The 17,508-nt window shown below is 37.1% G+C and overlaps 1 protein-coding gene and 1 long non-coding RNA gene across 2 annotated transcripts; both read right to left on the reverse strand.

Annotated features, from left to right (window-relative positions):
- Positions 1-582: 582 nt before the first annotated feature.
- LOC124293149 lies at positions 583-1,883 on the reverse strand. Its single transcript, XR_006903082.1, has 3 exons — positions 1,627-1,883; positions 1,224-1,359; positions 583-998 (listed from the first exon to the last, which is right to left on the reverse strand). It is a non-coding gene; the product is annotated as an uncharacterized LOC124293149 (long non-coding RNA).
- A 581-nt stretch (positions 1,884-2,464) lies between these two features.
- Positions 2,465-15,817, reverse strand: LOC107223905. Its single transcript, XM_015663756.2, has 12 exons — positions 15,654-15,817; positions 14,521-15,110; positions 13,153-13,263; positions 11,436-11,686; positions 9,109-11,324; positions 8,818-8,947; positions 7,734-8,237; positions 7,409-7,549; positions 5,868-6,676; positions 5,322-5,726; positions 4,867-5,087; positions 2,465-4,676 (listed from the first exon to the last, which is right to left on the reverse strand). Exons 1-12 carry the CDS (start codon positions 15,709-15,711, stop codon positions 4,455-4,457), a joined length of 5,658 nt encoding a protein of 1,885 aa, XP_015519242.1. The 5' UTR covers positions 15,712-15,817; the 3' UTR covers positions 2,465-4,454.
- Positions 15,818-17,508: the final 1,691 nt, after the last annotated feature.

A 17,508-nucleotide genomic window follows, 5' to 3' on the forward strand; every position in this document is an offset into this window, starting at 1 on the left:
ATTAATACGTGATGCTTACTATAAATTTTTCAAATTTCTAGGAAACATACTAGATTATCCACTATAATCGGCTATAATGTGACAATAAAAGAATTGTTCGTTTCGATATGGGATTCAATTCGACACGCAGTCTTTATATTCCATAACAATAATAACCAGAATTAGGAGTAGGAATGGGAGTGGGATCAGGAGTAGGAGTAGGAATAGAAGTAGGATCTGGAGTAGGTTCAAGAGTGAAAGTAGGAATAGGAGTAGGATCAGGAGTAGGAGTAGGAGTAAGATCAGGAGTAGGAGTGAGATTGAAGTAGAAGTAAGAGTAGTAGTAGAAATAGGAGTATAGGAGGAGGGTAGGGGCTGGAAGGCTAGGGGAGTGTAGGATAGAGTAGGGTAAGGTAGAGTAGGGGGTAGAGTAGGGTAGGGTATGGTATGGTATGGTATGGTAGGGTAGGGTAGAGTAGGGTAGGGTAGGATACTACTCCTACTCCCACTTCTACCCCTACTCCTACTCCTACTCTAACTTCTACTAGTCCTACTTCCACTCTAACTCCTGCCTCTACTACTCCTACTTCTACTCCTACTCCTACTCCTACTCCTACTCCTACTCCTACTCCTACTCCTACTCCTACTTCCACTCCTGATCCTACTCCTACTCCTGAATCTACTCCTATTCCTACTCCTACTCCTGATCCCACTCTTATTCCTACTCGTAATCCTGAACCTACTCCTGATCCTACTCCTATTCCTACTTCCACTCCTGATCCTACTCCTATTCCTACTTATACTCCGGATCCTACTCCTCTTCCTACTTCTACTCCTGATCCTACTCCTATTCCTACTCCTAGTCGATTCAATATTTTAGTATGTTATACTCATAGTGCACACATCCTCGTCCACCTTGTTCTCCTCGTCTTCCCCGTCCTCCTCCTCATCCACCTCCGACCATCTCCAACCACCGCCAACCCCCTCCAACAACCACCGATAACCACCTCGAGTTATACCTGCAATAGTAATAAATATTTTCAGTGTAAGAACACATCAAAAATATTGTGTAAGGGTTAATATAATTAATTAATCAATATGTAATCAATTTTATTAGCGCATTTGAAGCTACTGAATATGTGCTTGCGCGAAAAATGAATTGAAATAATTTATTGTATCGAGTTCGAAAAATTTTCGAATATAATTACAATTGCCATTAAATATTATAAAAATGTTATACTCACTGTGCAGAAATCCTCGTTCTCCTCGTCGTCCTCGTCTTCCTCCTCCTCATCCACCTCGAACACCCGCAACCACCCTTTACCACCTCTGACCACCTCCAACGACCACCGCTGACCACCTCGGGTTATACTCCGAATACTAATAAATATTTTCAGTGAAAATTAGAACACATCGAAAATATTGTGTAAGGATTAATATAATTTTGTATTGACACATTTTATCAAGAAGATTATGAGAAAATTATAAAATATTACACAAATTTTACTAGCGTATTGATAGCTACTGAATTTGGGCTTGCGCGAAAAATGAATTGAAATAATTTGTTGTAAACATGACAAGTTTGAAAAATTTTAGATAAAATATAATTACAATTGCCATGAAATGTTATAAAAATGTTATACTCACCGTGCACAAATCCTCTTCCTCCTTGCCCACCTTGTTCTCCTCGTCTTCCTCGTCCTCCTCCTTCCGTCCAGAGTTTCACCAGATAGTGGACCTGGAGTGCAGAAACTACGAAGCGCTTGTCCCTGAAGTCGAGTTTCACTAGCTAGTGGACCTGGAGTGAAGAAACTACGGAGCGGTTGTCCCTGAAGTCGAGTTTCACTAGGTAGTGGACCTGGAGCGCAGAAACTACGGAGCGCTTATCCTGGAAATCGAGTTTCACCAGGTAGCGGACCTGGAGTGCAGAAACTACGCGGCGCTTGTCCTGGAACTCGAGTTGGACCAGGAAGCGGACCCGGAGCGCAGGATTCAGGAGGTAGAGAACCCGGTACTCGAAATCTGCGGAGCGCGATTCTTATACGTCCGCTCTACTGCGCGGTTGTTTCCAGACTGAGGAATTCGGCTGGCCGATTTTAGGTCGGTGACGTCCAGAGAAAAAAAAATTTGGGTGACGTCACTTTCTGAATATCCGATTATCCGAACAATCAAACTTTGGTGTCGAACTTTAATACTATATATGATGTATGATGTAAGATGTGTTACATGATATATGATGTATAATGACTTTAGTCTTTACATTTCAGACAAGGTATACGCACTTTATCTTTCCTGCCGATTCCAGACTCAAGCGGCTAGGCTCTTCGATGGTCAGCCTTTGACTCAAGATATATTCTTCAGCGAACGGGTCAGCTAATAACGCTGCCGTTCTGCGACAGTTGGATGATAAAAATTTTTGCTCGTACCTTTCAAATGTGTGTTCAAATACACTCGAAGTTTTAAGAAGTAGAACTTTGCTGTGTAATAATTTTCAACTTGTCATTCATTTATTTGAAATATGGTACAGTATTCGTAAAATAAACATTTTTTTTCTGTTCAGCGAGTGCGTAGGTTCTGATATTCCGTATGTATGTACATTATTCAGAGTATGATACACGTGTAGAGAACATAGACGCATAAGAATCAGAATCCTTATCAGAAAATATGCATCAAAAGTTATGTTCAACAAACAACTAAAACGACATTTCTTCTAAGGTCTTATTGTAATGAAATATAATATTCCTGCAAGTGTTTATTTTGGCAGAAAATTTTTTATTTTACACTTGTTACTGATTGCTCTTTTCGAAGTCACATGTTGATTAAAAGTGTGTACAGTTAAATTATGCAGCTGCTACATGCATCTATGTTAATACTGAACGCTATAAATAGCAAAAATTATACGGATATCTACAATCATTTCTATGAATTCCTTATATTTATCGATATAATTTAAAAATCGTAATCGCTAAATAGGATATGTGTGTCTTCTAGGATTCACATTTACATTTAATATAGGCACTTTCAACGCAGAATCACATTGCTTTTTCTTTCTCTTTCATTCACATTTCATCCAATAAGAATTCAATATTGTTGAAAAGGTAAGAAAAATTATTTACAGGCTGAAATGAGGCAATAATTTTTACCGGAATATACGTAACTGTTGCTAAACCTAAATCTTATCCATATGATTAGTCATGGAAGAACTTATAAACAATAAATTGATCCGACATTTCTAATCATGTAATATATAGGTGGTATTATTTCGGTACCAGAGTTTTAATGTGAGCAAGCGTACTGGTAACAGATTCAAAATTTAAATAAATATAATACTATAATTATAGATAATGGCATTAAAATAATTTATTTATTTTAAAGATATTGAAAGTCATAGTTTATAATCTAAATCCATGGAAGTGAAATATTATTGAAGCTGTTCGATTTTAATCTTATCCCTAACAACGATTAAAATCACCCGCGTATAGGAATGACAATTTTAGATATTATTCATAAAGTCTGAAACATTTCAGTTGTAAATATATTTCAAAAAATGTATTGCTATTCAACAACAAATCTTCAAAGACCGTATGGCCACATACAGATACTTCGAAAACTTATTAATAATGTTGCAGGCACGGCATGGACGGCTACTTGCGATACTGTGCCACTGATGCAGAAATATTTCTTTTTCGTTCGTGTAAATTACTACTATTACATCTAACTCTAGATAGCACTGAGTTGAACTTATTTCATGATAAATACTCTATCTCTCTTCTCATTAGCATGGATAAATTCGTACAGAAATATAATGTATATAATTCAGCCCTCGATCAAATTCAGGCGTTCAATTATTTTTCTATCAAATATCAACAATTCTCTCTTTACATTCAATCAAAACAGTAGTTCTAATTTTACGTAATCAGGTATATCAGACACAACCTCAATATCGATTCTTGGGCTGGGCGACTATTGGAATTGCAACTTTGAAAACGAATGTATTGCGCCACTGAAAAGTTCACCCAAAATATACCTAAATCTCAATTCTGTATTTTAATTTCAATACTGAATGTAGATCAACTTCTGATGTAACACTGATAGACAAAAAAATAATAGTATACGCAGATATCTGTTCGTATAAGATAACAATGAGATTTTTGAGTCTTCAGTATAAAAATCTACGACACGTACTCTCAATAAACACTTATATTTGAAAATCACTGGACAGGAGTGCCCAAGTCACTTCGAATGGAAAAATCTAAGCGAGGGTTTAATTTGTATGTACCGTGAAAAGCGCAATTTTCTTTTGCTCTCTGTTCTCATAGAAAGATATTCGTAATTTGGTATAACTATAACATCACTTGTTGTCAAGAAATTGAACTGCCAGACATGATATGTCATTGAATATTCTTCTATCTGAATATTTAGAGCTCAACGTAATGGTATTGTCAACCACGAACATAGATAAATACGTAAAATAATCACAAATCACTTTTACTTTGACTGCTTTTACTTCGATTACGTAGAAGAGAAGCGTCGGTCAAAGAATATGTACCTGGTTCGAAAACAGGAGGGTATTCTAGTCCAGGGTAATCTGGTGGCGGTGACGTGGGAGGTGGAATGTACGGCAATGTCGGAGGCGCCAAAGAATTTCTGCTTGAATTTGATGACCGTTGTTGAATGTGAACTGGTATCGATGTGGACTGTAACAATAATAGTAATTTTAGGTCTGTTATGCATTGATAAATTTCATTACCACAATAATATTACTTCTGTTAAACAGAAATACAATGAATATCTAAAAGAATTATGAAAAAGTCTGATAGGTGTTTGTCCAACGATTTAAGGGATTCCAGTGATGTTCTCTAAGGAATGTAACTGTTGGATGAATACCTTGGGGATGTTTGTCGTTGGTGTATCTGGACTCCAATCACTAACTGAACTTGTTGAACTGAAGCTCTGACTAAGTGTTTGGGATTGACTGGTTCCACTAAAGGAACTTAGAGACTGACTAATTCCACTATCTCCAGGACTTTGACTTCCAGAGCGATTCGATTGATGTTGTTGGTTAGTCCGTCTTTCTCTGAAAATAGCTCTGTGCAGTCTCGGTGAACCTGAAAACACCAAATTTCGATAAATACGTTGCTGTTTACTTATTTGATACACCAGAAACATAAAGCACTTACAAAGATTAGTCAGAAACTCCGAATAATGAGAAATGGACAATAGTCCTGTTTTGCACTAACAATAAGAAGACAGAGAACCTTAATAATTCGTAGAAAGAAAAGAAGTACAATGAATATAATGTGTATATTTAGATTATTTTTATTCAAAATATATTGATTTACCTAATAATGTTTTCTGATGATCTTTCGGCAAATCCAAAGTGCTAGGCTTTTGTGGGGTTTTGCTCCCGAACAAACTTTTAAATCTGTTAGTTTTTTGAACATGTTCACTCTTGTCCAAATGCATTTCAAATGCTGGCCTCATTCCGTCTTGTTCAAATGGTGAGCTTGGTATTGGCGGAGGTTGGTATTGTGCAGCATTTTTCAATTTACTTTTATCCGAACTTGTACTCTTTTTATCTGTTCTTCTCAATGAATCTATCCAATGTTTTTCAGGTGTGGAATGATCTCGACGACGATCTATAAGATTAAAACTTCCTTTACGCGTTACCGATGCCACTTTCCGTGCACGCTGCAGTGTTTCTGATGACACAGGTGATGCCAAATCCCCACTTGACCCCAAATATCCTGGGAAAAATAATTGGTATAAAAATGATGAATGACTGCGAACAAGAGTAACGATGCTCTGAAAATAATCACTGAATTTTGGACAAGAAATGCCAAGATGATTATAATTTAACAACTTTGTAGCTGATTGATTAAAATTACCTTCATTTCTGACAAGTCTCTTGGGTGCAGAATGAATGTTGGCGAGTATCTCACTAGTATCTGAGACCCTGGTTACATGATTGTCAATACTCTTTTTTCCATGCTTGAGGTCTTGTCTCCGAGGAGTTCTTGGACCATGTATGTGCGCATTTTGTCCATAAATGGCATCTATTTGTCTGTTTGAGGTTTGAGATTTTTCCGCTCTACTGTCATATGGCAAATTTGGTTCGTTTTGCCGATAAGATGGCTCATTCTGACAATTTGGATAATACACAACACCCTCCTGTGGTCTGCTCTTGTGCGAATAGGTTTCATGCTGCTTTCTGTGCCTGTATACTGGCTGACAAGGCTTAATCTTTGCAGAAGATGTTTCGTTCAGATAATCATTGACTCGACTTAGCTCGTGTGAAGATTCCTCATTGTTTGCTTGAAGGCAATTGGACTGATCCTTAGTTTTACTCTGACCATGGTTATCGTCAGTATTCCGTGTGAGTCCGTAGGAAGTACTGCTGCTGTTGGAAGATGTTTCATCCCAGTTTCTTGTACGCCCATATATCACTCCGTTGGTTGGTAAAACCTCATCGAAGTTTCTTGTTTGGCCGTATATAACGCCATTGTTTGGTGATATATCGTTGAAGTTTCTATGCTGTATATGTACATGATCACTGGTCAGTAGAGTGACGTGAGGCGATACAGATCGGTTTCCTAATTCTTGACGACGGTCTTCTTCCTGATGTGACAGCATGAACTGTTCCAATGTAACAAATCCCTGTAGGTCGTCAGGCCTTCTACTCCGACTGCTATGTGATCTATGTGTAGAATTTGGAAAGAAGAGATAAATTTTGAACAATTATCTGGTATAATCATCTCAATCTACACACGATACTATTAAGTTACTTATGTTCTCCTACCAAGCTAGCATAAGTCAGCTTATACTGTACAAAAATTGAGCAGTACCATGAAGCTGAGAAGTCAATTTACATTGCTCGCTTGAATTTGAGGAATGTAATCCCTTGTAATTAATATCAGTTTTGCAATGTTTTCTAGTATCCAGATAATAATATTATGTTACTGAAGCATCAAGTCATGCAGTCAACAAAGTTTGATGCCAAAACTTATCTAATTAAAGATTCAATGTTAATTATGAAACTAATTTGATACATGCAAGCATTGTTACTGTTATCAGATGACGAATTACGGAAACGTTAGGCAGATGCATATTGTACATTTTTGTATATCCAATATCTTGTAGTCTGGGTCAAACGTGCACAAAATGTTGACATAAAAAATGAATACACGTTTCATTGACAATCGAATAATTTATTATAGCAGGCATAACATCTTTATAAACATTATTTATTGTCTTAATTATAGTTTTAATAAGATCCTACATAAAATTAAAAATTTTTGTTAATACTGATAGAATAGCACCGCAAGACATGCTCCTGATAGTGTTTTTTCCAAGGTAAAAGAAACTATAGGCAATTAGTGATCAAGCTGTTCAATGTCTTTTGTTGAAGTATTTTATTCAATTCTATTACCTGTCTGATGTTCGTCGATAATCACCCATGTCTTGACTACTTGGCACATCTGTTGCACTATGAGATGAGCTCAGTCCATAAAACGTACTTCCCGCTACAGTCACTTGCAAATCCGGAGAATGTGGAATTAGGTCCTGTTTTCTGTAGTTGAAAGCATCACATTGATTTTCAAAATTTCATTTGAATTTTCATTGATGAATTAAAAAACGGTAATATTAGTTTAGTAAACACTGATTTATATTTTATGTTAGTACTGTTGAACCGATTCTAAAATGTAGAAACGAAAAACGGTCTTAACGACATCAATTTTTGCATATTACAATACCTATTTGGAGTGGATGTAGGTAGCACTCTTCTATAACTCCTGAATTGAGCAGTGGGTACTGGAACAATTTGATTTGACCCAGCTCCTGAGTATCTGAGAAACCTCAAATACATTCGATCAAGGCTTGCACCCCCCATCTCTTGTTCTTTAAAGCTGGAATCTTTCCTCCCAAGTTTCTTTAAAGATCCGAACTTCTTTTCCAAGTTTGGTTTGTCCAGTGGTGAACCATTTTTGAGCTTTGCTTTGTTTTCGCTGTCACTTTCGTCAGTTTCACTAAATAACGCACTCGTTTGCCCATGGCTTTCCGCTCCTAACGTTGCCTTGTTAATTGCATCTAACCAAATAGTCAAAATATCTTCTGTATCTGCCGCAAAATAAAATACAGTCCCTGTGTGATAAACTTTGAAAGCATATTTTCGAGATTTCACTTCTGTCGCCTGTGAAGCTGTAAATCCTGTTAATGCAATCAGGCAATCAGCTTTTACGCTCTCTTGCGTTTTAAACCTGGAATATAAGTGCAGAAATTTTTCACACGTAATATATTGTAGTGTAACATATTCAAGTACTGTATTAAAATGAAAATGGAAGTTATTTATTTTACTCCCTCTCCCTGAAGTTATATTTGCCAATTGAAATATCAGTAAGTCTGACGGTGAGATAGTTTCAAGTTAGGTATTGAATATATGTAGATATAATTATACGTCTAGACGTCAGGTATCGAAGAGATGAATCATTTTTCTACCATCATACTAAAACTGCGATTCTTTTATTTGCCATAAAATAATGGTTCGTCATTGAAAAGTATGATTATATTACACATGTTTTTCGTTCTATGAGTTATCTTTCACATGCTTAGGTTATATTTAACTACCTTCACCTATTTGAACCTGATAAATTATAGTTTTTTCATTCGATGAAGCAGCATGAGTTTTATGTACTACAAACATTACTTTTACCTAGAAATTTGGTCTGAAACCAAGATTTCCAGAGTTCTAATGTCAAGTTGGCAAAGTTGGGAGTCAAAAACATAAAGTGAGTCTATGTTCATCTTAGATCTATTGATATAGATAATAACATTTCATACCTGTATAAGGATGAACCCTTCAAAATGAACCAGGCTCGAGCCCATGCGCCTCCAGCTCCTCTGCTGCGATGGGTCAACCATCCTTCCAGATCCCCTAATCCAACATCTTTAACAGAGACGTTTCTCCTTTCTGAACCAAACACAAAGTAATGATTAATTTAAAGCCGACATAGTCACACTTCATATTTATATGCGATATATTTTTTCACTACAATTTTATACGAGTACTGATCAAAAGTAAATCATATTCGTACATTAAATAAGTTAAACGTTTGTAGATCTAGTACTCACTGGCAAGTAACAAATTTCGTTTACGGCTGCTTCGAGGACTTGAACCTGAAGCTTTACTTGAGCTGGCATGCAAGCCTATACTGCGAGCAACCATCATTGCTCTGTTAACAACACCTTTTTCTGAACTCTTGTCCTTTTCTAAAGTTCGAGGTTTCGAATCAGGAGTTTGCATTTGCCTAGAACAACCAACGCCATCGGGCGAATCCGTGTTCCTTGAAATATTATTGTCCAATGCGTGTTGTTCCAGCGATGCGGAATTAATCGAGGAACCCTCGAAAAAAGCCTTCTCCTCTTTAAATTGACCCTCATAAATTTCAGAATAACCATAAGGATCCGTCAATAAAGTTGGTTTATGATCTCCAAGTGGTGTACTTGGTTCATCAATAAAATCAGTTGACTTTGCGACAAAGTCACTATAAGTTTCTATGACTTCACTTTTCTGACATTCATCTGAGGTATCAAAATTTACGGGATTATCAAGAAATGATTCCGATTTTTTCAGATCTCTCCTAACACTAGGCCTCTCCAGAGGTACAGGCTTCTCTTGACCTTCCGAAGGATTAGATATATTTGTTAAATTTAGGGGTGCTGGTTTTAGATATTTACGTGGAGGAGGTTCAGGAGGAGTTGATCTCTGTTTAGCCTCAGGCTTTGTTGATGTCGCTTTGGGTATATCTGTCTGTTGTCTTGTTTGTAAACTGTTGTTTTGAATGCTTGTTACCGAACTATGTTTCTCCAAAACTTGTTCATTATTTCCATCAAAATTTTTGCTTGTTTCAATAACAGAGTTTGTCTCATTGAAATTGTGCAAATTCTCAGCACTTCTGGCTTTCACTTGCACCAATTTAGTATGTGCGATCAAAGCATGATTAATAGTTTCTATAAGTTCGCCAAACTTTTGAATTGTTGTATCACCTTCACTACTGCTACCTACATTTTCGTTGTAGCTACTGGTCGACTCGGACTTTTCAACACTACTCTCATGACTTGAAGTGTCATAATTAGGCGGTGCATCACTGATAATGCGTGATTCTTCTACTTCTTTGTTTTTAGGATTCTTATTATCTAATAAATAAATCTCCTTATAGTTGTCGGTATCTCTCGTAAGTTCTGTAATTGCCTGAATGCTTTCAATATTGCTTTGGTAATCTTCAGTACTACTTCTATGGTCAACGTCGTTAATTCTAATATGTACAACGCCTCTACTAACATCTGTTCTTTCAAGCACTTTTGCAAGATTTGATTTTACATCGATGTCGATATTTCGAATGTTTTTTTCAAAATCATTAATTTTTTGTGCAACGCTACCAATGTTCTGTGTATCTATATTCGGTGAATTCTTATCCGTATTATCTAACTTCTTATTAACCTCATTAATAATAATTCCATCACCTGGAAAAGATTCAGTCTTATTTGAACTGCAACTAGATGCATTTGAAATCAAGCTCAATTTTGAATGACTTTCAATGGTGGCCAATTTCCGTTCCACAAAATCGTTTTCAGTCAAATCGTACGCCGGTGTACTATAACTCTTGTCCAACTTGCCTCGTTCTCTATGATGAGCACTTGGTTCGCATGTTTGAACATCTTGTAAAATACTAGAGCTATTTTTATTATTACTTGATTCATTTAAAGGCACTTGAGTATCATTTGCATTAGAGCTAATGTCAAATTCCACATCCATAAGTCTATTTTCCGAGTAAATTGTATTCTTGTCAAAGGAAATACTCTTTTGTGTGCTGAGCGTGTGCTTTAAATTTTGGTTCGACTTATCTTTATCGACATGGGTATTCTCAACCTCTTCAGACTTCTCCTGAAATTGAACTTTCTTTTCATCTGTCTGTCCATCCAATTTTCTTTTCCGTTTACTTTGTTCTATGCCCAGACAAGTTTGTGGTCTCAAATTTGAAGGGACATTATCCAAGCCATGAGCACAAGATGCAGCCTTATCCCGTAATTGAAAGGTCGTATTATGCTCTTCTTTCAACTCTCGCCAAAACTGTTCAATATCTACACCATGTTTAATCATTGGGCTGGCACCTGTTATTGTAGCGCGTCTTTGTACCAGATTTCTAGGTTTAGAAGAATACAAACGAACTGATGACGGAGGTTCGACTTCGCTATCCGAATCACTGCTATCGGATGGCATCGTATCCAAGGTGATGACTGTGTCCAAAATACTTGCAGGCTCTGGACTGGGAATCTTTGGTACTTGCCTATTACAAAGAAAGACATCAAATTAAACAGATAACATTCCCCAAGAATCTAGCAGCATCATGTAATAATAAAGTAGGATAACAACATTGAATGGTGAAAACTATATTTACCGAGGTAACGGCATAGTGAAATCTGGTATCGTTAGCAACTCTGGCCGTGGTGATGGTAGATTATGCTGCCATCGCGTAGTATATGTTGTTTTTTTATTGCTTGGTAGCCTGTAAGGTTTTATGTATATCTGGCCGTACACTTTTGTATGCCTCGGCCTTCGTTTTAAAGTTAATAAAACCTCGGCAGGACATTCACGGAAGAGTTCCAGCACATTTTTTCTCTCCCATCCGACAACCGTTTGATAATTTACCTGGAGAATAAGAAGCACATGTATATATACATATTGTCAAAAAGATCTCGTGCACAGGATTAATACAAGGATTCAACTACAAAGAAAAGATAAGATAGTCTTCAAGCATTTATTTAGGTCAAGAAGAGACCTACTTCAAGCTGAGTTTCTCTTGCAAGGGGAACGAACGACGTTCGGATTACGGATTTTCTTCAAACTTTGTACACTTTTCATACTCCATTAGAACAACATAATGTGCAAGTAACAAGGCGTACAACTTCGGCGTTTTCAAGAAAATCGCAAGAGAAATCTTACGTAATTCAATATCTACCGGTGCGTAGCGACACTGACAACGAGGCGGCGGCGGCCGAGCGATGAGCGTTCAATATCCGTAGTCGCTGGATCGCTGGATCGAGTCCCGCTCATGTATTTTTTTCTCCCATAATACTGTTCATATTCTTTTTCATATATATTACAATTTAAAGGTAGTTTAATGAAAAATACGTGTATTTGCATAAACCTTTATCGAATTTCCAATGTTATATAGTCAAACATCGATAAATAAAGGTGTAAATAATTTTATTCAATAAAACAATGAGTTATAATATGTCAACGTAAGGTTGTGTTTTCGACTTTACAATTTGCAGGATGTTATTTTAACTATCTCATTGTTTTATTGAATAAAATTATTTACACCTTTATTTATCAATATTTGACTATATAACATTGGAAATTCGATAAAGGTTCATGCAAATATACGTATTTTTTCATTAAACTACCTTTAAATTGTAATATATATGAAAAAGAATATGACCAGTATCATGGGAGAAAAAAAAAAGAAAAAAAAAAATACATGAGCGGGACTCGATCCAGCGATCCAGCAGCTACGGATATTGAACGCTCATTGCTCGGCCGCCGTCGCCTCGTTGTCAGTGTCATTACGCACCAGTACAATTTGAATTATGTAAGATTTCTCCTGCGATTTTCTCGAAAACGTCAAAGTTGTACGTCTTGCTACTTGCACATTATGTTGTTCTAATGGAGTAAGAAAAGTGTACAAAGTTTGAAGAAAATCCGTGATCCGAACGTCATTCGTTCCCCTTGTTAGAACTGACATCACAATTAATAATGACCATAGGAAAACTCAATATCTTGTGTCATTTGAAAATTATGTTTCACATGTATCATATTCATGGTGAATGCAAGCTTGCAAAACCAGTTGTTTAAAATTAGGCCTACTTGATCAGTATCTCATTCTTCCTAATATTACTCCTCACATACCTATACAATTTCTCCCACTAATGATGTCTAACTATTATTTTCCAACATATATCAATGTTAAAGGAATAGAGATTTTGTTTAGAAATTCTTCTTTTTTTTTAGGTAGCCTCAATCATATGAGGAAAATTGTTTATTGGAAAATTATGCCATGTCGGTATTCAAATTTAAATTAATCATGCAATAAATTCAACTGATCGGTTATTTACCTGGACAATTTCATCACCTTCTTCCATTTTACCGCATTGATGTGCTGCAGATCCGAATTTAATTTCAGCTATTTGATGAGCACCATGGAACGATGGCAATATGTAGAAGCCCTGAACATAAAACATTTTTGAATTATTTCAACTAACAATATTTATCATGGAACATTAATCATGAAATTATTCATCTGATTGTGAGTAAAAAATTTACAACTGTATTGCGTTTTAATCTTGATATATATATACAGGGTGTCCTATTGCTGAAAATATGCTCAAATATATCAAAAACTAAGCATTAAATTGAACAATGTGTCGGACAAAAATTGTTGTATATGAAGGGGGACATCAGATGAGCATCCCAGTTTTTGGATCTGGGGCCTTTGCTGGGCCCATTGGGGCCCAACTTTCGTTTTTCAAATGGAACCTGCTATTTTTTATTTTACTTTCGTATTTCTCATTAAAAAGTAAGTTTTACTCCTAGTAATTTTTTAGTTATCGTCTTCAAATAAGCGTAAAACTTTATTAGAAGTTTTCTCGTGAGAAAAGTGGTAATACATCAATCACTGTCAAGAATTTAAAAATGAGAACAAATTCTACAATGAATAGAATTGTTCAATGTTGAAAAGTGGTTAGGCGCTTGTTTATGTTTGTTTTTAAGCATTGCCAAGCATTTAAGAACTGTGGGAATTAGCGTCACTTGATGTATACCCTAGGGAGGTTGTTTGGTCAGATTTTTAAAAACTTTTTTTTCACTTTTGACCGAAACATCTTTCAATTTAATGATTAAATTTCGATATATTGGTGCGTATTTAAAAAAATGAGACACCCTGTATTAGCGTAGACATGAAAATTAGTCATCACTACGTACACTATTAAAAGATTGATTTTATATGAGATAATTTAATCGGACAAAAGAATTCTGTATAAATCCTTGTAATTGCATTTAAATAGTATTTCATACTGCTGAAATAGGTTCCATAATTGAATTGTAAGTAGAATACAGAACTCCATGGTCGTATTAAATTCAGATTGTACACAAGAAGTATTATCTGCAGAGGAAATGACAATCTTACCGACATTCATGCTTTATCTCAAACGGATGTGGTTGCTAAGCATTCATTGATGTTTATTGATAATATTGAAAAGTCTCATAAGAATCTTTTACTCAATTAACAATAACTTTATCTCGATCAAATTAAATCTTATTATTACTGTTTTATATAAATATTGCACAACTTTTAAATATATATTGCATAGTATCATACGATGTATATGAGAAATTGAATAAGTTAATTATGAAGCTGATTTCATTGTCAAAAGAAAGATATCAGAAAAAATGCTATAGAAAAACGATTACTTTTCATTACTTACCAAATCATCACCTGGCCTTTTCTTTAACGTTGCTAAATCCAGACTCGCTGGCTGTAATATCATCGGATCGGCCATGTCTTGTATAATGTAATCAGCCAATTTAGCTAGTTGTCCACAAGTAGTTCTTATCTCTTCAATCGGTCTTTCAGCGAATCTGTCACGTTGAGCGCAGGTCGCCATTTCTATGGAAAGCTTCAACAACTCGGCCTTTTTATCATTGTATTCTAGTTGGCCGCTAAACGGAGATCGATCAAGCCAACAGACCAAAGGCTTCAGAGATGTTACAACCGATGCTACGTCGGATAAAGTTTGAGTGGTGACGGGTTTAGAATCGGTTTGTCGAGATAATTCATTATGCAGACTGTGGGCCTGACAAGACAGTCGTAATGCCAGAAGCTGCAAATTTTCATGGTCAAGTTCATAGTGAAAGTTTCTCAAATACTCAACAGCTTCGAGAATTATTTCTTGATGGCCAAGCTTCAGTACCCCAAGGTGTTCTAAGTCTTCCGGTCTGAGATTCAGTAGTTGTTGACCATTCACAACATGGTTCATAAAACTGTGAACGTACGGTAACACCGAATTGTCTAAGCCTGTCGAGAGAATTGCAAGAACGTATTAGCAAATGATGAATGTTAAAAATTATTGTCAAAAAAATATAAAGGACTTTGGCAAAAGTGAATCTGATTTATGGGTAAAAATGTATGAGAACTTTACAGAAAGATATTTTATACAATCACCCTGAACGATGCACCCTGACTAAGAATGCATAATAATTATCAGATCTGGAATGAATGCATCATTGAAGTTTCAAGTAACAAAGGAGAGAATTATTTTTAGAACAACAAAAACAAACGAAAGACGTTCATTCAGTCACGCACATATCGAATTTATCAATGGATTACGCAATTAGTCATACTGAATGAACGAAATTAGCCTTCACAAACGAAGTTTGTATTTGTATAACATACATGTATGGACGTAATAAACTACGAGGGCCGGGGGGCGTATACAGGAAATGGAGTTTTCGCGTCGTATAATACGAAAAACCGTCACTGAATTAATACGTACGATTCTAAGCACTTACAATGTGGCATAACAAATATTACGAAGTAATAATCAAGCCTTCCACGTACCTTTCAACCACTCACACACCTGATCTGTCTTCCATTCTGCGACATTGACGTACGCCATGGTTGGCTATTCATCTCTGACTAAAGATCGTCCAACACGAAACTCTCCCTCATGCTCTCCCTCCTCGCTGTGATCCCAATTCGCCTGGAGTTAAGGAGCCCGAACGCTGTACTATGGATGTGGACCCTGAAAGCGACGCAAAAGATATATAGGCTGTGGTGGCGCTGCTGTCGTCAGTATAGGATATAAGTATTATTATTACAGCAATGACCGGGCGTCGATAACGAATACTCCACACCTCATAGCATCACCAATGCCATACTTCATATCCTATACTCAAGGTCATTAGCCTATACTGACAAAACAAGCGCGCTCGTGGCTGAATTTCGAACTACAACCAACATATATCTTTTTCGACGATTTCAGCGTCCAAATTTATCATGATTCTCGTGTGCCGTTCGACCTCCTTAACTCTAGGCTCCATGTCCATGAGTGTGAAATGTATATCAGTGGTGTAAACACGGTCTTATAGACAGGTCTGGGAACTCCGGCTGTAAAACCGTGCTCGAAAATGAAGCCGATGTTGTGAAATTTCGCCGCTAGCGCTAGTGAGGGAGAGGCCTACTTAGGCCGTGTTCGTAAATTGACTGACAGTACTGAAAATTCCCTAGGACAGAGTCAGAGCTATTCACGAACTTGAAAGCGCAAAAGAGATGAAAGATTGCTGACAGTACTGTCAGTCAATTTTCGAACACGGCCTAAGTAGGCCTCTCCCTCCCTCCTTTAGTACGCATACACCGGTTTCGGAGATTGCAGCGCTCCGGTCTTTGGTGCACAAATTGAGAAACACAGGCTACAAGACGGTCACGCTGCGTTATATGTATAGGAAGAGGCTTGGAGTGCCCAGACCAGTGGCCCAGACTTGTCTATAAGACCGTGGTGTGAAGACTGGTAACCTCTCTCCATCAACGTTGCAGGCAACGCACAGAGAGAAGCCTGAGAGAGCCCACGCTAGCGTTTTTCGTGTTCCCGATTTCGTAGCGCACTCTGACACGAAATAGATTTCTGGAACTAATTTTCGAGGTGCATTGTCGGTAAGCGCATGTTGTTAACAGACCAACACTGCCGTCTTTAGCATCACGGAGGCAAGTTGATGTTCGTAATTTGTTCAATTTTTACTGCTGCTGCTGATCGCCGTAAAAGTGTTTTGTATCATTCACTGCTTTCGTAATGCCAAATACGGCAGAGTATTAAACGTTACCAACATGCCTTTACCATGCACCTCGAAAATTAGTTCCAGAAGCCTGGCTTGTCAGAGAGCGCTACGAGATTCGCAACACTCTCAAGCTTTTCTCGGTAATGCAGCACGTTAGTTTTTCCAACTCCCGTCGTGAACGCTTCACTTAGTAGAACTCCACAGCTGGCGTATGCATAAATTTCTCGTTTCCTTACATACGTGATTGAGTATTGCTAAAGCAGCTAGCCGTGTGCATTCCTTTGAATAATGCAAAAGGGCATGAGGTGCGCGGGGGTATTGGCAGCGCTCTACATTGACCGATTCACTTATGGCATTCCAATGTCAATTGGGTCGGTAACAGTAGGAAATATTCTTACCGAAGCTTACTCCCACCCAATCCCTCACCAAACTTCAGAAAGTTCAATTTAGCTGGCTTTCCATAGCAATTTTCAGAAAATGTTACATAGCTTTCCTACAAGCTTTTATTCCGCCAATGCGTAGCCATAGGTACCCTACATTTACTAACTCGCTTATGGGGTTTACAATGTCAGTTGAGTCGATAGTGGTCGGAAATTTCTGTACTGAAGCTTCTCTCGTTTTCTCACGCCGATTTGTACAGA

Source organism: Neodiprion lecontei, chromosome 1, assembly GCF_021901455.1.
Source record: "Neodiprion lecontei isolate iyNeoLeco1 chromosome 1, iyNeoLeco1.1, whole genome shotgun sequence".
NCBI lineage: Eukaryota > Metazoa > Arthropoda > Insecta > Hymenoptera > Diprionidae > Neodiprion > Neodiprion lecontei.